Source organism: Oncorhynchus mykiss, chromosome 10, assembly GCF_057628025.1.
Source record: "Oncorhynchus mykiss isolate SJ-2025 chromosome 10, ASM5762802v1, whole genome shotgun sequence".
In the NCBI taxonomy this organism is placed as follows: domain Eukaryota; kingdom Metazoa; phylum Chordata; class Actinopteri; order Salmoniformes; family Salmonidae; genus Oncorhynchus; species Oncorhynchus mykiss.
In genome coordinates, this window is record NC_143031.1 from 88,948,297 (window position 1) to 88,970,968 (window position 22,672).

The 22,672-nt window shown below is 42.4% G+C and overlaps 1 protein-coding gene across 2 annotated transcripts in view; it reads left to right on the forward strand.

Annotated features, from left to right (window-relative positions):
• Positions 1-13,571: 13,571 nt before the first annotated feature.
• Positions 13,572-22,672, forward strand: part of prom1b (prominin 1 b) — a 61,017-nt gene continuing 51,916 nt past the window's right edge. For both annotated transcript variants that reach the window (XM_090188458.1, XM_090188457.1), the window contains exon 1: positions 13,572-14,096. In XM_090188458.1, coding sequence (XP_090044584.1) covers positions 13,799-14,096 — 298 coding nt within the window. In that variant the 5' untranslated portion in view covers positions 13,572-13,798. The remainder of the gene's footprint in view (positions 14,097-22,672) is intronic.

Sequence of the window (22,672 nt, forward strand, 5' to 3'; positions counted from 1 at the left end):
TTCCCAATGCCTCGCAAAGAAGGTATACTATACTATATCACCTACTGGTAAAACAGTTTCCAATGCCTCGCAAAGAAGGTATACTATACTATATCACCTATTGGTAAAACAGTTCCCAATGCCTCGCAAAGAAGGTATACTATACTATATCACCTACTGGTAAAACAGTTTCCAATGCCTCGCAAAGAAGGTATACTATACTATATCACCTATTGGTAAAACAGTTCCCAATGCCTCGCAAAGAAGGTATACTATACTATATCACCTATTAGTAAAACAGTTTCCAATGCCTCGCAAAGAAGGTATACTATACTATATCACCTACTGGTAAAACAGTTTCCAATGCCTCGCAAAGAAGGTATACTATACTATATCACCTATTAGTAAAACAGTTTCCAATGCCTCGCAAAGAAGGTATACTATACTATATCACCTATTAGTAAAACAGTTTCCAATGCCTCGCAAAGAAGGTATACTATACTATATCACCTATTGGTAAAACAAAAAGCAGACGTTGAATATCCCTTTGGATGGTGAAGTTATTAATTACCCTTTGGATGGTGAAGTTATTAATTACCCTTTGGATGGTGAAGTTATTAATAATCCCTTTGGATGGTGAAGTTATTAATAATCCCTTTGGATGGTGAAGTTATTAATGACCCTTTGGATGGTGAAGTTATTAATGACCCTTTGGATGGTGAAGTTATTAATGACCCTTTGGATGGTGAAGTTATTAATTACCCTTTGGATGGTGAAGTTATTAATGACCCTTTGGATGGTGAAGTTATTAATTACCCTTTGGATGGTGAAGTTATTAATTACCCTTTGGATGGTGAAGTTATTAATGACCCTTTGGATGGTGAAGTTATTAATTACCCTTTGGATGGTGAAGTTATTAATTACCCTTTGGATGGTGAAGTTATTAATTACCCTTTAGATGGTGAAGTTATTAATAATCCCTTTGGATGGTGAAGTTATTAATTACCCTTTGGATGGTGAAGTTATTAATTACCCTTTGGATGGTGAAGTTATTAATTACCCTTTGGATGGTGAAGTTATTAATTACCCTTTGGATGGTGAAGTTATTAATTACCCTTTGGATGGTGAAGTTATTAATTACCCTTTAGATGGTGAAGTTATTAATTACCCTTTGGATGGTGAAGTTATTAATTACCCTTTGGATGGTGAAGTTATTAATTACCCTTTAGATGGTGAAGTTATTAATTACCCTTTGGATGGTGAAGTTATTAATTACCCTTTGGATGGTGAAGTTATTAATTACCCTTTGGATGGTGAAGTTATTAATTACCCTTTAGATGGTGAAGTTGTGTGTGTGTCCCTTTTCATTCAGCCAAGAAATCCATTGATGAAATATTCAACAGACCGAACATTTCAGTTGTGTGTGGTGGTGTTGCCGTTCATCCTCATATAGCGTTGGTATGGAGTAACTAGTACCTCAGCCTCATCTAGTGTTGGTATGGAGTAACTAGTACCTCAGCCTCATCTAGTGTTGGTATGGAGTAACTAGTACCTCAGCCTCATCTAGTGTTGGTATGGAGTAACTAGTACCTCAGCCTCATCTAGTGTTGGTTTGGAGTAACTAGTACCTCAGCCTCATCTAGTGTTGGTATGGAGTAACTAGTACCTCAGCCTCATCTAGTGTTGGTATGGAGTAACTAGTACCTCAGCCTCATCTAGTGTTGGTATGGAGTAACTAGTACCTCAGCCTCATCTAGTGTTGGTATGGAGTAACTAGTACCTCTGCCTCATCTAGCGTTGATATGGAGTAACTAGTACCTCAGCCTCATCTAGTGTTGGTATGGAGTAACTAGTACCTCAGCCTCATCTAGTGTTGGTATGGAGTAACTAGTACCTCAGCCTCATCTAGTGTTGGTATGGAGTAACTAGTACCTCAGCCTCATCTAGTGTTGGTATGGAGTAACTAGTACCTCAGCCTCATCTAGTGTTGGTATGGAGTAACTAGTACCTCAGCAACATCTAGTGTTGGTATGGAGTAACTAGTACCTCAGCCTCATCTAGTGTTGGTATGGAGTAACTAGTACCTCATCCTCATCTAGTGTTGGTATGGAGTAACTAGTACCTCAGCCTCATCTAGTGTTGGTATGGAGTAACTAGTACCTCAGCAACATCTAGTGTTGGTATGGAGTAACTAGTACCTCAGCAACATCTAGTGTTGGTATGGAGTAACTAGTACCTCAGCAACATCTAGTGTTGGTATGGAGTAACTAGTACCTCAGCCTCATCTAGTGTTGGTATGGAGTAACTAGTACCTCAGCAACATCTAGTGTTGGTATGGAGTAACTAGTACCTCAGTCTTAGTGTTGTTGTCGTTCATCAACCATCTGAAATGGTTCACCCACACAGACAGCGTGGTGAAGAAGGCTCATTTCCCTAATCATTATGGATTAAGAAATTTGCCTTTGGGTGGCGCAGTGGTTAAAGGCGCTGTACTGCAGCGCCAGCTGTGCCATCAGAGTCCCTGGGTTCGCGCCCAGGCTCTGTCGTAACCGGCCGCGACCGGGAGGTCCGTGGGGCGACGCACAATTGGCCTAGCGTCGCCCGGGTTAGGGAGGGCTTGGTCGGTAGGGGTGTCCTTGTCTCATCGCGCACCAGCGACTCCTGTGGGGGGCTGGGCGCATTGTGCGCTAACCAAGGTTGCCAGGTGCACTGTGTTTCCTCCGGCGCATTGGTGCGGCTGGCTTCCGGGTTGGATGCGCGCTGTGTTAAGAAGCAGTGCGGCTTGGTTGGTTGTGTATCGGAGGACTCATGACTTTCAACCTTCGTCTCTCCCGAGCCCGTACGGGAGTTGTAGCGATGAGACAAGATAGTAGCTACTACAACAATTGGATACCACGAAATTGGGGAGAAAAAGGGGGGAAAAAAATAATAATAATAAAAAATTAAAAAATAAACATTCGCCTTGGCCCTTAAGACCCTCACAAACTTTTACAGTATCCTGTCGGGCTGCATCACCGCCTGGGACGGCAGCTGCACCGCCCGCAACCACAAGGCTCTTCAGAGGATGGTGCGGTCTGCCCAACACATCACCAGGGTCACACTGCCCACCCTCCAGGATCAGCACCCGATGTCACAGGAAGGCCAAAAAGATCATCAACCACCCGAGCCACGGCCTATTCACCCCGCTATCATCCAGAAGGCGAGGTCAGTACAGTTGCATCAAAGCTGGGACCGAGAGACTGAAAAACAGCATCTATCTCAAGGACATCAGACTGTTAAATAGCCATCACTAGCCAGGCTACCACCCGGTTACTCAACCCTGCACCTTAGAGGCTGCTGCCCTGTATACATAGACATGGAATCACTGGTCGCTTTAACAATGAAACACGTGTCTCTTTAATAATGTTTACATATTGCTTTACTCATCTCATATGTACGGTTGAAGTCGGAAGTTTACATACACTTAGGTTGGAGTCATCAACCACTCCACAAATTTCTTGTTAACAAACTATAGTTTTGGCAAGTCGGTTAGGACATCTACTTAGTAGATGTCTACGCTTTAGAAGCTTCTGATATGCTAATTGACATAATTTGAGTACCTGTGGATGTATTTCAAGGCCTACCTTCAAACTCAGTGCCTCTTTGCTTGACATCATGGGAAAATCAAAAGAAATCAGCCAAGACCTCAGAAAAAAAATTGTAGACCTCCACAAATCCTGTTTATCCTTGGAAGCAATTTCCAAACGCCTGAAGGTACCACGTTCATCTGTACAAACAATAGTACGCAAGTATAAACACCATGGGACCACGCAGCCGTCATACCGCTCAGGAAGGAGTTCTGTCTCCAAGAGATCAACGTACTTTGGTGCGAAAAGTGCAAATCAATCCCAGAACAACAGCAAAGGACCTTGTGAAGATGCTGGAGGAAACAGGTACAAAAATATCTATATCCACAGTAAAACGAGTCCTATATCGACATAACCTGAAAGGCCGCTCGGCAAGGAAGAAGCCACTGCTCCAAAACAGCCATAAAAATATGGTACTTTTTGGAGAGATGTCCTCTGGTCACATACAGCTGATGTGTTGTGTATCGAAGTCCACAAGCGAAGGGAAAAGGTGAGAGGAGGAGAGAGTTATGAAAGTGAACCGTGTTTACACCTAATCAGGGGTGTATTCATTTGCTTCTGTTTCTTATTAAACGGAAACAAACGAAACGGGGATCAACATACCTGAATGTGTCCAATAGAAACTCTCGTTTGCAACTGTTGGATTAATGATTACACCCTAGATCAGCTAGATGCAGGTAAGACTGGACTAATGACTACACCCTAGATCAGCTAGATGCAGGTAAGACTGGACTAATGACTACACCCTAGATCAGCTAGATGCAGGTAAGACTGGACTAATGATTACACCCTAGATCAGCTAGATGCAGGTAAGACTGGACTAATGACTACACCCTAGATCAGCTAGATGCAGGGAAGACTGGACTAATGACTACACCCTAGATCAGCTAGATGCAGGGAAGACTAGACTAATGATTACACCCTAGATCAGCTAGATGCAGGTAAGACTGGACTAATGATTACACCCTAGATCAGCTAGATGCAGGTAAGACTGGACTAATGACTACACCCTAGATCAGCTAGATGCAGGTAAGACTGGACTAATGACTACACCCTAGATCAGCTAGATGCAGGGAAGACTAGACTAATGATTACACCCTAGATCAGCTAGATGCAGGGAAGACTAGACTAATGATTACACCCTAGATCAGCTAGATGCAGGTAAGACTGGACTAATGATTACACCCTAGATCAGCTAGATGCAGGTAAGACTGGACTAATGACTACACCCTAGATCAGCTAGATGCAGGTAAGACTGGACTAATGACTACACCCTAGATCAGCTAGATGCAGGTAAGACTGGACTAATGACTACACCCTAGATCAGCTAGATGCAGGGAAGACTGGACTAATGATTACACCCTAGATCAGCTAGATGCAGGTAAGACTGGACTAATGACTACACCCTAGATCAGCTAGATGCAGGTAAGACTGGACTAATGACTACACCCTAGATCAGCTAGATGCAGGTAAGAGGTGATACTGTTGGACTAATGACTACACCCTAGATCAGCTAGATGCAGGCAAGAGGTGATACTGTTGGACTAATGATTACACCCTAGATCAGCTAGATGTAGGCCAGAGGTGATACTGTTGGACTAATGACTGCACCCTAGATCAGCTAGATGCAGGCAAGAGGTGATACTGTTGGACTAATGATTACACCCTAGATCAGCTAGATGCAGGCAAGACTGGACTAATGACTACACCCTAGATCAGCTAGATGCAGGTAAGAGGTGATACTGTTGGACTAATGACTACACCCTAGATCAGCTAGATGCAGGCAAGACTGGACTAATGACTACACCCTAGATCAGCTAGATGCAGGTAAGAGGTGATACTGTTGGACTAATGACTACACCCTAGATCAGCTAGATGCAGGTAAGACTGGACTAATGACTACACCCTAGATCAGCTAGATGCAGGCAAGACTGGACTAATGACTACACCCTAGATCAGCTAGATGCAGGTAAGACTGGACTAATGACTACACCCTAGATCAGCTAGATGCAGGTAAGAGGTGATACTGTTGGACTAATGATTACACCCTAGATCAGCTAGATGCAGGGAAGACTGGACTAATGACTACACCCTAGATCAGCTAGATGCAGGTAAGAGGTGATACTGTTGGATTAATGATTACACCCTAGATCAGGTAGATGCAGGCCAGAGGTGATACTGTTGGACTAATGATTACACCCTAGATCAGCTAGATGCAGGTAAGAGGTGATACTGTTGGATTAATGACTGCACCCTAGATCAGCTAGATGCAGGGAAGAGGTGATACTGTTGGACTAATGACTACACCCTAGATCAGCTAGATGCAGGTAAGACTGGACTAATGACTACACCCTAGATCAGCTAGATGCAGGTAAGACTGGACTAATGACTACACCCTAGATCAGCTAGATGCAGGTAAGAGGTGATACTGTTGGACTAATGATTACACCCTAGATCAGCTAGATGCAGTTAAGACTGGACTAATGATTACACCCTAGATCAGCTAGATGCAGGTAAGACTGGACTAATGATTACACCCTAGATCAGCTAGATGCAGGTAAGAGGTGATACTGTTGGACTAATGATTACACCCTAGATCAGCTAGATGCAGGTAAGACTGGACTAATGATTACACCCTAGATCAGCTAGATGCAGGGAAGACTGGACTAATGATTACACCCTAGATCAGCTAGATGCAGGTAAGAGGTGATACTGTTGGACTAATGACTACACCCTAGATCAGCTAGATGCAGGGAAGACTGGACTAATGACTACACCCTAGATCAGCTAGATGCAGGTAAGAGATGATACTGTTGGACTAATGACTACACCCTAGATCAACTAGATGCAGGTAAGAGGTGATACTGTTGGACTAATGACTACACCCTAGATCAGCTAGATGCAGGTAAGAGGTGATACTGTTGGATTAATGACTACACCCTAGATCAGCTAGATGCAGGTAAGAGGTGATACTGTTGGACTAATGACTACACCCTAGATCAGCTAGATGCAGGGAAGACTGGACTAATGACTACACCCTAGATCAGCTAGATGCAGGTAAGACTGGACTAATGATTACACCCTAGATCAGTTAGATGCACGGAAGACTGGACTAATGACTACACCCTAGATCAGCTAGATGCAGGTAAGACTAGACTAATGACTACACCCTAGATCAGCTAGATGCAGGTAAGACTAGACTAATGACTACACCCTAGATCAGCTAGATGCAGGGAAGACTGGACTAATGACTACACCCTAGATCAGCTAGATGCAGGTAAGACTGGACTAATGACTACACCCTAGATCAGCTAGATGCAGGTAAGACTAGACTAATGACTACACCCTAGATCAGCTAGATGCAGGTAAGACTAGACTAATGACTACACCCTAGATCAGCTAGATGCAGGTAAGACTGGACTAATGACTACACCCTAGATCAGCTAGATGCAGGTAAGACTGGACTAATGATTACACCCTAGATCAGCTAGATGCAGGCAAGACTAGACTAATGACTGCACCCTAGATCAGCTAGATGCAGGTAAGAGGTGAAACTGTTGGACTAATGATTACACCCTAGATCAGCTAGATGCAGGGAAGACTGGACTAATGACTACACCCTAGATCAGCTAGATGCAGGTAAGACTGGAGTAATGATTACACCCTAGATCAGCTAGATGCAGGGAAGACTAGACTAATGATTACACCCTAGATCAGCTAGATGCAGGTAAGAGGTGATACTGTTGGACTAATGATTACACCCTAGATCAGCTAGATGCAGGTAAGATGTGAAACTGTTGGACTAATGATTACACCCTAGATCAGCTAGATGCAGCTAAGAGGTGATACTGTTGGACTAATGATTACACCCTAGATCAGCTAGATGCAGGAAAGAGGTGATACTGTTGGACTAATGATTACACCCTAGATCAGCTAGATGCAGGTAAGAGGTGATACTGTTGGACTAATGACTACACCCTAGATCAGCTAGATGCAGTTAAGAGGTGATACTGTTGGGCTAATTTTTTTTAATTTTAAATATTTTTATTTCACCTTTATTTAACCAGGTAGGCTAGTTGAGAACAAGTTCTCATTTGCAACTGCGACCTGGCCAAGATAAAGCATAGCAGTGTGAACAGACAACACAGAGTTACACATGGAGTAAACAATTGACAAGTCAATAACACAGTAGGAAAAAAAAGAGAGTCTATATACATTGTGTGCAAAAGGCATGAGGTAGGCGAATAATTACAATTTTGCAGATTAACACTGGAGTGATAAATGATCAGATGGTAATATACAGGTAGAGATACTGGTGTGCAAAAGAGCAGAAAAGTAAATAAATAAAAACAGTATGGGGATGAGGTAGGTAAAAATGGGTGGGCTATTTACCGATAGACTATGTACAGCTGCAGCGATCGGTTAGCTGCTCAGATAGCAGATGTTTGAAGTTGGTGAGGCAGATAGAAGTCTCCAACTTCAGCGATTTTTGCAATTTCTTCCAGTCACAGGCAGCAGAGAACTGGAACGAAAGGCGGCCAAATGAGGTGTTGGCTTTAGGGATGATCAGTGAGATACACCTGCTGGAGCGCGTGCTACGGGTGGGTGTTGCCATCGTGACCAGTGAACTGAGATAAGGCGGAGCTTTACCTAGCATGGACTTGTAGATGACCTGGAGCCAGTGGGTCTGGCGACGAATATGTAGCGAGGGCCAGCCGACTAGAGCAGTGGTGGGTGGTATAAGGTGCTTTAGTGACAAAACGGATGGCACTGTGATAAACTGCATCCAGTTTGCTGAGTAGAGTGTTGGAAGCAATTTTGTAGATGACATCGCCGAAGTCGAGGATCGGTAGGATAGTCAGTTTTACTAGGTTAAGTTTGGCGGCGTGAGTGAAGGAGGCTTTGTTGCGGAATAGAAAGCCGACTCTAGATTTGATTTTCGATTGGAGATGTTTGATATGAGTCTGGAAGGAGAGTTTACAGTCTAGCCAGACACCTAGGTACTTATAGATGTCCACATATTCAAGGTCGGAACCATCCAGGGTGGTGATGCTGGTCAGGAGTGCGGGTGCAGGCAGCGAGCGGTTGAAAACCATGCATTTGGTTTTACTAGCGTTTAAGAGCAGTTGGAGGCCACGGAAGGAGTGTTGTATGGCATTGAAGCTCGTTTGGAGGTTAGATAGCACAGTGTCCATGGACGGGCCGGAAGTATATAGAATGGTGTCGTCTGCGTAGAGGTGGATCAGGGAATCGCCCACAGCAAGAGCAACATCATTGATATATACAGAGAAAAGAGTCGGCCCGAGAATTGAACCCTGTGGCACCCCCATAGAGACTGCCAGAGGACCGGACAGCATGCCCTCCGATTTGACACACTGAACTCTGTCTGCAAAGTAGTTGGTGAACCAGGCATGCAGTCATCAGAAAAACCGAGGCTACTGAGTCTGCCGATAAGAATATGGTGATTGACAGAGTCGAAAGCCTTGGCAAGGTCGATGAAGACGGCTGCACAGTACTGTCTTTTATCGATGCCGGTTATGATATCGTTTAGTACCTTGAGCGTGGCTGAGGTGCACCCGTGACCGGCTCGGAAACCAGATTGCACAGCGGAGAAGGTACGGTGGGATTCGAGATGGTCAGTGACCTGTTTGTTGACTTGGCTTTCGAAGACCTTAGATAGGCAGGGCAGGGTGGATATAGGTCTGTAACAGTTTGGGTCCAGGGTGTCTCCCCCTTTGAAGAGGGGGATGACTGCGGCAGCTTTCCAATCCTTGGAATCTCAGACGATATAAAAGAGAGGTTGAACAGGCTGGTACTAGGGGTTGCGACAATGGCGGCGGATAGTTTCAGAAATAGAGGGTCCAGATTGTCAAGCCCAGCTGATTTGTACGGGTCCAGGTTTTGCAGCTCTTTCAGAACATCTGCTATCTGGATTTGGGTAAAGGGGAACCTGGAGAGGCTTGGGCGAGTAGCTGCGGGGGGGGGGGGGGGGGGGGGGGGCGGAGCTGTTGGCCGAGGTTGGAGTAGCCAGGCGGAAGGCATGGCCAGCCATTGAGAAATGCTTGTTGAAGTTTTCGATAATCATGGATTTATCGGTGGTGACCGTGTTACCTAGCCTCAGTGCAGTGGGCAGCTGGGAGGAGGTGCTCTTGTTCTCCATGGACTTCACAGTGTCCCAGAACTTTTGGAGTTGGAGCTGCAGGATGCAAATTTCTGCCTGAAGAAGCATATCGCAGGGACTATTCGATGCTATTGCAGTCCGCCACAGGATGTTTTTGTGCTGGTCGAGGGCAGTCAGGTCGAGGGCAGTCAGGTCTGGAGTGAACCAAGGGCTATATCTGTTCTTAGTTCTGCATTTTTTGAACGGAGCATGCTTATCTAAAATGGTGAGGAAGTTACTTTTAAAGAATGACCAGGCATCCTCAACTGACGGGATGAGGTCAATGTCCTTCCAGGATACCCGGGACAGGTCGATTAGAAAGGCCTGCTCACAGAAGTGTTTTAGGGAGCGTTTGACAGTGATGAGGGGTGGTCGTTTGACTGCGGCTCCGTAGCGGATACAGGCAATGAGGCAGTGATCGCTGAGATCCTGGTTGAAGACAGCGGAGGTGTATTTGGAGGGCCAGTTGGTCAGGATGACGTCTATGAGGGTGCCCTTGTTTACAGATTTAGGGTTGTACCAGGTGGGTTCCTTGATGATTTGTGTGAGATTGAGGGCATCTAGCTTAGATTGTAGGACTGCCGGGGTGTTAAGCATATCCCAGTTTAGGTCACCTAACAGAACAAACTCTGAAGCTAGATGGGGGGGCGAATAATTCACAAATGGTGTCCAGGGCACAGCTGGGAGCTGAGGGGGGTCGGTAGCAGGCGGCAACAGTGAGAGACTTATTTCTGGAGAGAGTAATTTTAAAAATTAGTAGTTCAAACTGTTTGGGTATGGACCTGGAAAGTATGACATTACTTTGCAGGCTATCTCTGCAGTAGACTGCAACTCCTCCCCCTTTGGCAGTTCTATCTTGACGGAAAATGTTATAGTTGGGTATGGAAATCTCAGAATTGTTGGTGGCCTTCCTGCCAGGATTCAGACACGGCAAGGACATCGGGGTTGGCAGAGTGTGCTAAAGCAGTGAGTAAAACAAACTTAGGGAGGAGGCTTCTGACGTTGACATTCATGAAACCAAGGCTTTTTCGTCAACAAATGAGGGTGCCTGAGGACATGCAGGGCCTGGGTTTACCTCCACATCACCTGCGGAACAGAGGAGGAGTAGTATGAGGGTGCGGCTAAAGGCTATCAAAACTGGTCGCCTAGAGCGTTGGGGACAGAGAATAAAAGGAGCAGATTTCTGGGCATGGTAGAATATATTCAGGGCATAATGCGCAGACAGGGGTATGGTGGGGTGCGGGTACAGCGGAGGTAAGCCCAGGCACTGGGTGATGATGAGAGAGATTGTATCTCTGGACATGCTGGTTGTGATGGGTGAGGTCACCGCATGTGTGGGAGGTGGGACAAAGGAGGTATCAGGTAATGATTACACCCTAGATCAGCTAGATGCAGGTAAGAGGTGATACTGTTGGACTAATGACTACACCCTAGATCAGCTAGATGCAGGGAAGACTGGACTAATGACTACACCCTAGATCAGCTAGATGCAGGTAACAGTGTGCAAGGTGGTGTTAAAATGTATCTGTCCAGTTGTCACTGTCTGTCACCTCAACATTTTCTCTCGATCTGTGTGCACCTACGTTGTAAACTTTCATTCATAGTCCTGGTTGTAGCAACCTCATGATGGGTACAGGGAAAATCTGAGTATCATGTAGTAACCTAAACCTATCACTGTTACAGTGAACTGGATGAATATGAATGACAGTTACCTAAACCTGTCACTGTTACAGTGAACTGGGTGAATATGAATGACAGTAACCCAAACCTGTCACTGTTACATTGAACTGGGTGAATATGAATGCCAGTAACCTAAACCTGTCACTGTTACAGTGAACTGGGTGAATATGAATGACAGTAACCTAAACCTGTCACTGTTACATTGATCTGGGTGAATGACAGTAGCCTAAACCTGTCACTGTTACATTGATCTGGGTGAATGACAGTAACCTAAACCTGTCACTGTTACATTGAACTGGGTGAATGGAATATGAATGACAGTATCCTAAACCTGTCACTGTTACATTGAACTGGGTGAATATGAATGACAGTATCCTAAACCTGTCACTGGTACATTGAACTGGGTGAATATGAATGCCAGTAACCTAAACCTGTCACTGTTACATTGAACTGGGTGAATATGAATGACAGTAACCTAAACCTGTCACTGTTACATTGAACTGGGTGAATGGAATATGAATGAGAGTCATCCAATATACTGTAATATAATATGAATGAGAGTCATCCAATATACTGTAATAAAATATGAATGAGAGTCATCCAATATACTGTAATAGAAATAAGGCTAATGAGAAAAAAAATGGTCCTCCCTCCTCTTAAATGGCACCAACCTCCATTGCTCTTAACACTCTCTCGGTCTCTCTCTCTCTCTCGCTCTCTCTGTCTCTTTCTCTCTCTGTCTATCTCTCTCTCTGTCTATCTCTCTGTCTCTGTCTCTGTCTCTCTCTCTCTGTCTATCTCTCTGTCTCTCTCACACACACTCTCTCTCTCAAATCAAAATCAAATCAAATGTATTTATATAGCCCTTCTTACATCAGATGATATCTCAAAGTGCTGTACAGAAACCCAGCCTAAAACCCCAAACAGCAAGCAATGCAGTTGTAGAAGCACGGTGGCAAGGAAAAACTCCCTAGAAAGGCCAAAACCTAGGAAGAAACCTAGAGCGGAACCAGGCTATGAGGGGTGGCCAGTCCTCTTCTGGCTGTGCCGGGTGGAGATTATAACAGAACATGGCCAAGATGTTCAAATGTTCATAAATGACCAGCATGGTCAAATAATAATAAGGCAGAACAGTTGAAACTGGAGCAGCAGCACGGCCAGGTGGACTGGGGACAGCAAGGAGTCATCATGTCAGTTAGTCCTGAGGCATGGTCCTAGGGCTCAGGTCCTCTGAGAGAGAGAAAGAGAGAAAGAGAGAAAGAGGGAAAGAGAGAATTAGAGAGAGCAAACTTAAATTCACACAGGACACCGGATAAGAAAGGAGAAGTACTCCAGATATAACAAACTGACCCTAGCCCCCCGACACATAAACTACTGCGGCAGAAATACTGGAGGCTGAGACAGGAGGGGTCAGGAGACACTGTGGCCACATCCGATGATACCCCCAGGCAGGGCCAAACAGGTAGGATATAACCCCACCCACTTTGACAAAGCGCAGCCCCCACACCACTAGGGGGATACCTTCAACCACCAACTTACCATCCTGAGACAAGGCCGAGTATAGCCCACAAAGATCTCCGCCAAGGCACAACCCAAGGGGGGGCGCCAACCCAGACAGGAAGATCACGTCAGTGACTCAACCCACTCAAGTGACGCATGGCAGGACCAAATCAGAAAGATAGCAAGCCCATGTAATGCAGTAAAACCTTTCTCTGTCTCTCTCTCTCTCTCACACACACACACACACACACACACACACACACACACACACACACACCCTTCGCAGTTAATTGTCCTATTTAGTCTATTACTTCCACACATACTGCGCTCTCTCTCTCTCTGTCTCTCTCTCTACCCCTCTCTCTGTCTCTCTCTCTCTGTCTCTGTCTCTGTTTCTGTCTCTCTCTCTGAGTCTCTGTCTCTCTGTCTCTGTTTGTAATATTCGTGTTTTGGTTAGCTCCTGCCAAAAAGACGGAACGCTGGCGGCCATCGCTGTCAGGTGTCTGACTAGGACAGAACGGTAAGTGACAAACACACGAGACCGCAGCTCACACTGGGATCAACGGGCCTGCGCACCCGAACTCATCACGTGCCCGCGCGCCGTCGGATGAGCATTAGTACGGTTCGTTCCACCTCTAGAGACAACAAGTGTCACTGGAGACATGTTTAACCGGGACAACAAGACGTAACAGTACTTTACGGGACTATCTGAAATTTGGACTTCTGTCGTTGCAGTTTCTTTCTTTCTTTCAGACGGTGGAGACAGGTCACCACCTCTTTTCTCTCTCTCTCTCATTCCGTGTTCTTTTACCGTTTTATTTGGAGTGCGTTTTGCAAAGACTAGTCTCAAGCCATGCTGTGGAGAGCGGGGCTCGTGTTGCTGCTGTGTTGGGGCAGCACCGGGGAGCTACGTCATCAACCCCGGGACTCCCCGGAACGTGAAGACCCGACGAGCAAACTGCAGGCAGACTCCGCGTCCGTGAGCACGCGGCAGCAGCGGTCCCCGCCCCCGGTAGAACCCCTAGACTTTGGGTTCGTGCCCTCCGGTGTGTACGACACGCACGCCTACTACGAGCCCGGTGCCATCGGTGTTCTGTTCCACATGGTGCACGCGTTCCTTTACGTGGTCCAACCGAACCCCTTCCCGAAAGGTGAGGAGCACGGCTCAGTGTGTGTGTGTGTGCGCGCGTCTTGGCCATGGCTGCTCCTATAAGGCCCTGCAGGTTGATTAGAGTTTTATTTCAGAATACGTCTACATGGCAGATAAAAGGAGAATAGCGTAGGCTACACAATAAATACATTTAACAACAAATCAAATCACATTTATTTGTCACATACACATGGTTAGCAGATGTTAATGCGAGTGTAGCGAAATGCTTGTGCTTCTAGTTCCGACAATGCAGTAATAACCAACGAGTAATCTAGCTAACAATTCCAAAACTACTACCTTATAGACACAAGTGTAAGGGGATAAAGAATATGTACATAAAGATATATGAATAAGTGATGGTACAGAACAGCATAGGCAAGATGCAGTAGATGGTATCGAGTACAGTATATACATATGAGATGAGTAATGTAGGGTATGTAAACAAAGTGGCATAGTTTAAAGTGGCTAGTGATACATGTATTACATCAAGATGCAGTAGATGGTATAGAGTACAGTATATACATATGAGATGAATAAAGTAAATCAATACATGTGTTGTCTAATTATGAAATATACTGTTAGTTAATTAAGAAATATACAGTTAGTTGATTAAGATAATATACAGGTAGTTAATTAAGATAATATACAGGTAGTTAATTAAGATAATATACAGGTAGTTAATTAATTAAGATAATATACTGTTAGTTAATTAAGAAATATACTGTTAGTTAATTAAGATAATATACAGGTAGTTAATTAATTAAGATAATATACTGTTAGTTTATTAAGAAATATACTGTTAGTTAATTAAGATAATATACAGGTAGTTAATTAAGATAATATACAGTTAGTTAATTAAGATAATATACAGGTAGTTAATTAATTAAGATAATATACAGGTAGTTAATTAAGATAATATACAGGTAGTTAATTAAGATAATATACAGGTAGTTAATTAAGATAATATACAGGTAGTTAATTAAGATAATATACAGTTAGTTAATTAAGATAATATACAGTTAGTTAATTAAGATAATATACAGGTAGTTAATTAATTAAGATAATATACAGGTAGTTAATTAAGATAATATACAGGTAGTTAATTAATTAAGATAATATACAGGTAGTTAATTAAGATAATATACAGTTAGTTAATTAAGATAATATACAGTTAGTTAATTAAGATAATATACAGGTAGTTAATTAAGATAATATACTGTTAGTTAATTAAGATAATATACAGTTAGTTAATTAAGATAATATACAGTTAGTTAATTAAGATAATATACAGGTAGTTAATTAATTAAGATAATATACAGGTAGTTAATTCTGAAATATATTGTTAGGTAATTATGAAACATAAGGTTATTTAATTATCAGTATATTTCTTGATTAACTAACATCTAACTTTCTTAATTAACTAGCGGTATATTTATATATTTATTGCCTTGTCATTTTCTGAAATAACAACGCAAAAATATTACAACAATATAAATATTATGCTCCTTTATTAATCAAGAAAGATAGATCTGAGTTAGTCAAGACAGACAGATGTGTTAGTTAAGTTCAGAAGTCTGATGGATGGGTCATGGAGGGTTGTTCAGGTTTATCAGTTTAGTATGTAGGTCTACTGTCAGGTTTAGTATGTAGGTCTACTGTCAGGTTTAGTATGTAGGTCTACTGTCTGGTTTAGTATGTAGGTCTACTGTCAGGTTTATCAGTTTAGTATGTAGGTCTACTGTCAGGTTTATCAGTTTAGTATGTAGGTCTACTGTTTGGTTTAGTATGTAGGTCTACTGTCAGGTTTAGTATGTAGGTCTACTGTCAGGTTTAGTATGTAGGTCTACTGTCAGGTTTAGTATGTAGGTCTACTGTCAGGTTTAGTATGTAGGTCTACTGTCAGGTTTAGTATGTAGGTCTACTGTCAGGTTTATCAGTTTAGCATGTAGGTCTACAGTCAGGTTTAGTATGTAGGTCTACTGTCAGGTTTAGTATGTAGGTCTACTGTCAGGTTTATCAGTTTAGTATGTAGGTCTACCGTCAGGTTTAACATGTAGGTCTACTGTCAGGTTTATCAGTTTAGTATGTAGGTCTACTGTCAGGTTTATCAGTTTAGTATGTAGGTCTACTGTCAGGTTTAGTATGTAGGTCTACTGTCAGGTTTATTATGTAGGTCTACTGTCAAGTTTATTATGTAGATCTACTGTCAGGTTTATCAGTTTAGTATGTAGGTCTACTGTCAGGTTTAGTATGTAGGTCTACTGTCAGGTTTAGTATGTAGGTCTACTGTCAGGTTTATCAGTTTAGTATGTAGGTCTACAGTCAGGTTTATCAGTTTAGTATGTAGGTCTACTGTCAGGTTTAGCATGCAGGTCTACTGTCAGGTGTATCAGTTTAGTATGTAGGTCTATTGTCAGGTTTATCAGTTTAGTATGTAGGTCTACTGTCAGGTTTAGTATGTAGGTCTACTGTCAGGTTTAGTATGTAGGTCTACTGTCAGGTTTAATATTTAGGTCTACTGTCAGGTTTAGTATGTAGGTCTACTGTCAGGTTTATCAGTTTAGCATGTAGGTCTACAGTCAGGTTTAGTATGTAGGTCTACTGTCAGGTTTAGTATGTAGGTCTACTGTCAGGTTTATCAGTTTAGTATGTAGGCCTACTGTCAGGTTTAGCATGTAGGTCTACTGTCAGGTTTATCAGTTTAGTATGTAGGTCTACTGTCAGGTTTATCAGTTTAGTATGTAGGTCTACTGTCAGGTTTAGTATGTAGGTCTACTGTCAGGTTTATTATGTAGGTCTACTGTCAGGTTTATTATGTAGTTCTACTGTCAGGTTTATCAGTTTAGTATGTAGGTCTACTGTCAGGTTTAGTATGTAGGTCTACTGTCAGGTTTAGTATGCAGGTCTACTGTCAGGTTTATCAGTTTAGTATGTAGGTCTACAGTCAGGTTTATCAGTTTAGTATGTAGGTCTACTGTCAGGTTTAGTATGTAGGTCTACTGTCAGGTTTATTATGTAGGTCTACTGTCAGGTTTATTATGTAGGTCTACTGTCAGGTTTATCAGTTTAGTATGTAGGTCTACTGTCAGGTTTAGTATGTAGGTCTACTGTCAGGTTTAGTATGTAGGTCTACTGTCAGGTTTATCAGTTTAGTATGTAGGTCTACTGTCAGGTTTATCAGTTTAGTATGTAGGTCTACTGTCAGGTTTAGCATGTAGGTCTACTGTCAGGTTTATCAGTTTAGTATGTAGGTCTACTGTCAGGTTTAGTATGTAGGTCTACTGTCAGGTTTATCAGTTTAGTATGTAGGTCTACAGTCAGGTTTATCAGTTTAGTATGTAGGTCTACTGTCAGGTTTAGTATGTAGGTCTACTGTCAGGTTTATTATGTAGGTCTACTGTCAGGTTTATTATGTCGGTCTACTGTCAGGTTTATCAGTTTAGTATGTAGGTCTACTGTCAGGTTTAGTATGTAGGTCTACTGTCAGGTTTAGTATGTAGGTCTACTGTCAGGTTTATCAGTTTAGTATGTAGGTCTACTGTCAGGTTTATCAGTTTAGTATGTAGGTCTACTGTCAGGTTTAGCATGTAGGTCTACTGTCAGGTTTATCAGTTTAGTATGTAGGTCTACTGTCAGGTTTAGTATGTAGGTCTACTGTCAGGTTTAGTATGTAGGTCTACTGTCAGGGTTATTATGTAGGTCTACTGTCAGGTTTAGTATGTAGGTCTACTGTCAGGTTTATCAGTTTAGTATGTAGGTCTACTGTCAGGTTTAGCATGTAGGTCTACTGTCAGGTTTATCAGTTTAGTATGTAGGTCTACTGTCAGGTTTATCAGTTTAATATTTAGGTCTACTGTCAGGTTTAGTATGTAGGTCTACTGTCAGGTTTAGTATGTAGGTCTACTGTCAGGTTTAATATTTAGGTCTACTGTCAGGTTTAGTATGTAGGTCTACTGTCAGGTTTATCAGTTTAGCATGTAGGTCTACAGTCAGGTTTAGTATGTAGGTCTACTGTCAGGTTTAGTATGTAGGTCTACTGTCAGGTTTATCAGTTTAGTATGTAGGTCTACCGTCAGGTTTAGCATGTAGGTCTACTGTCAGGTTTATCAGTTTAGTATGTAGGTCTACTGTCAGGTTTATCAGTTTAGTATGTAGGTCTACTGTCAGGTTTAGTATGTAGGTCTACTGTCAGGTTTATTATGTAGGTCTACTGTCAGGTTTATATTGTAGGTCTACTGTCAGGTTTATCAGTTTAGTATGTAGGTCTACTGTCAGGTTTAGTATGTAGGTCTACTGTCAGGTTTAGTATGTAGGTCTACTGTCAGGTTCATCAGTTTAGTATGTAGGTCTACAGTCAGGTTTATCAGTTTAGTATGTAGGTCTACTGTCAGGTTTAGTATGTAGGTCTACTGTCAGGTTTATTATGTAGGTCTACTGTCAGGTTTAGCATGTAGGTCTATTGTCAGGTTTATCAGTTTAGTATGTAGGTCTACTGTCAGGTTTAGTATGTAGGTCTACAGTCAGGTTTATCAGTTTAGTATGTAGGTCTACTGTCAGGTTTAGTATGTAGGTCTACTGTCAGGTTTAGCATGTAGGTCTATTGTCAGGCTTATCAGTTTAGTATGTAGGTCTACTGTCAGGTTTAGTATGTAGGTCTACTGTCAGGTATAGTATGTAGGTCTACTGTCAGGTTTAGTATGTAGGTCTACTGTCAGGTTTAGCATGCAGGTCTACTGTCAGGTGTATCAGTTTAGTATGTAGGTCTATTGTCAGGTTTATCAGTTTAGTATGTAGGTCTACTGTCAGGTTTAGTATGTAGGTCTACTGTCAGGTTTAGTATGTAGGTCTACTGTCAGGTTTAATATTTAGGTCTACTGTCAGGTTTAGTATGTAGGTCTACTGTCAGGTTTATCAGTTTAGCATGTAGGTCTACTGTCAGGTTTAGCATGTAGGTCTACTGTCAGGTTTATCAGTTTAGTATGTAGGTCTACTGTCAGGTTTATCAGTTTAGTATGTAGGTCTACTGTCAGGTTTAGCATGTAGGTCTACTGTCAGGTTTATCAGTTTAGTATGTAGGTCTACTGTCAGGTTTAGTATGTAGGTCTACTGTCAGGTTTAGTATGTAGGTCTACTGTCAGGTTTATTATGTAGGTCTACTGTCAGGTTTAGTATGTAGGTCTACTGTCAGGTTTATCAGTTTAGTATGTAGGTTTACCGTCAGGTTTAGCATGTAGGTCTACTGTCAGGTTTATCAGTTTAGTATGTAGGTCTACTGTCAGGTTTATCAGTTTAGTATTTAGGTCTACTGTCAGGTTTAGTATGTAGGCCTACTGTCAGGTTTATCAGTTTAGCATGTAGGTCTAATGTCAGGTTTAGTATGTAGGTCTACTGTCAGGTTTAGTATGTAGGCCTACTGTCAGGTTTAGTATGTAGGCCTACTGTCAGGTTTAGCATGTAGGTCTACTGTCAGGTTTATCAGTTTAGTATGTAGGTCTACTGTCAGGTTTATTATGTAGGTCTACTGTCAGGTTTAGTATGTAGGTCTACTGTCAGGTTTAGTATGTAGGTCTACTGTCAGGTTTAGTATGTAGGTCTACTGTCAGGTTTATTATGTAGGTCTACTGTCAGGTTTAGTATGAAGGTCTACTGTCAGGTTTATCAGTTTAGTATGTAGGTCTACTGGCAGGTTTATCAGTTTAGTATGTAGGTCTACTGTCAGGTTTAGTATGTAGGTCTACTGTCAGGTTTAGTATGTAGGCCTACTGTCAGGTTTAGCATGTAGGTCTACTGTCAGGTTTAGCATGTAGGTCTACTGTCAGGTTTATCAGTTTAGTATGTAGGTCTACTGGCAGGTTTATCAGTTTAGTATGTAGGTCTACTGTCAGGTTTATTATGTAGGTCTACTGTCAGGTTTAGTATGTAGGTCTACTGTCAGGTTTAGTATGTAGGTCTACTGTCAGGTTTATCAGTTTAGTATGTAGGTCTACTGTCAGGTTTATTATGTAGGTCTACTGTCAGGTTTAGCATGTAGGTCTACTGTCAGATTTATCAGTTTAGTATGTAGGTCTACTGTCAGGTTTATTATGTAGGTCTACTGTCAGGTTTAGTATGTAGGTCTACTGTCAGGTTTAGTATGTAGGTCTACTGTCAGGTTTAGTATGTAGGTCTACTGTCAGGTTTAGTATGTAGGTCTACTGTCAGGTTTATCAGTTTAGTATGTAGGTCTACTGGCAGGTTTATCAGTTTAGTATGTAGGTCTACTGTCAGGTTTAGTATGGAGGTCTACTGTCAGGTTTAGTATGTAGGCCTACTGTCAGGTTTAGCATGTAGGTCTACTGTCAGGTTTAGCATGTAGGTCTACTGTCAGGTTTATCAGTTTAGTATGTAGGTCTACTGTCAGGTTTATTATGTAGGTCTACTGTCAGGTTTAGTATGTAGGTCTACTGTCAGGTTTAGTATGTAGGTCTACTGTCAGGTTTATCAGTTTAGTATGTAGGTCTACTGTCAGGTTTATTATGTAGGTCTACTGTCAGGTTTATCAGTTTAGTATGTAGGTCTACTGTCAGGTTTAGTATGTAGGTCTACTGTCAGGTTTAGTATGTAGGTCTACTGTCAGGTTTAGTATGTAGGTCTATTGTCAGCTTTATCAGTTTAGTATGTAGGTCTACTGTCAGGTAAATTATGTAGGTCTACTGTCAGGTTTATTATGTAGGTCTACTGTCAGGTTTATTGTGTAGGTCTACCGTCAGGTTTAGTATGTAGGTCTACTATCAGGTTTATTATGTAGGTCTACTGTCAGGTTTGTTGCGAAAGTATTCGGCCCCCTTGAACTTTGCGACCTTTTGCCACATTTCAGGCTTCAAACATAAAGATATAAAACGGAATAATTTTGCACGCCCAGTTTTTCTGGTTTTGATTTGTTAAAAAAGTTTGAAATATCCAATAAATGCCGTTCCACTTCATGATTGTGTCCCACTTGTTGTTGATTCTTCACAAAAAAATACAGTTTTATATCTTTATGTTTGAAGCCTGAAATGTGGCAAAAGGTCGCAAAGTTCAAGGGGGCCGAATACTTTCGCAAGGCACTGTAGTTCTACTGTCAGGTTTATTATGTACAGTGGGGCAAAAAAAGTATTTAGTCAGCCACCAATTGTGCAAGTTCTCCCACTTAAAAAGATGAGAGAGGCCTGTAATTTTCATCATAGGTACACTTCAACTATGACAGGCAAAATGAGGAAAAAATCCAGAAAATCACATTGTAGGATTTTTAATGAATTTATTTGCAAATTATGGTGGAAAATAAGTATTTGGTCACCTACAAACAAGCAAGATTTCTGGCTCTCACAGACCTGTAACTTCTTCTTTAAGAGGCTCCTCTGTCCTCCACTCGTTACCTGTATTAATGGCACCTGTTTGAACTTGTTATCAGTATAAAAGACACCTGTCCACAACCTCAAACAGTCACACTCCAAACTCCACTATGGCCAAAACCAAAGAGCTGTCAAAGGACACCAGAAACAAAATTGTAGACCTGCACCAGGCTGGGAATACTGAATCTGCAATAGGTAAGCAGCTTGGTTTGAAGAAATCAACTGTGGGAGCAATTATTAGGAAATGGAAGACATACAAGACCACTGATAATCTCCCTCGATCTGGGGCTCAACGCAAGATCTCACCCCGTGGGGTCAAAATGATCACATCAACGGTGAGCAAAAATCCCAGAACCACACGGGGGACTTAGCGAATGACCTGTAGAGAGCTGGGACCAAAGTAACAAAGCCTACCATCAGTAACACACTACGCCGTCAGGGACTCAAATCCTGCAGTGCCAGACGTGTCCCCCTGCTTAAGCCAGTACATGTCCAGGCCCGTCTGAAGTTTGCTAGAGAGCATTTGGATGTTCCAGAAGAAGATTGGGAGAATGTCATATGGTCAGATGAAACCAAAATATAACTTTTTGGTAAAAACTCAACTCTTCGTGTTTGGAGGACAAAGAATGCTGAGTTGCATCCAAAGAACACCATACCTACTGTGAAGCATGGGGGTGGAAACATCATGCTTTGGGGCTGTTTTTCTGCAAAGGGACCAGGACGACTGATCCGTGTAAAGGAAAGAATGAACGGGGCCATGTATCGTGAGATTTTGAGTGAAAACCTCCTTCCATCAGCAAGGGCATTGAAGATGAAACGTGGCTGGGTCTTTCAGCATGACAATGATCCCAAACACACCGCCCGGGCAACGAAGGAGTGGCTTCGTAAGAAGCATTTCAATGTCCTGGAGTGGCCTAGCCAGTCTCCAGATCTCAACCCCATAGAAAATCTTTGGAGGGAGTTGAAAGTCCGTGTTGCCCAGCAACAGCCCCAAAACATCATTGCTCTAGAGGAGGTCTGCATGGAGGAATGGGCCAAAATACCAGCAACAGTGTGTGAAAACCTTGTGAAGACTTACAGAAAACGTTTGACCTCTGTCATTGCCAACAAAGGGTACATAACAAAGTATTGAGATAAACTTTTGTTATTGACCAAATACTTATTTTCCACCATAATTTGCAAATAAATTCATAAAAAATCCTACAAT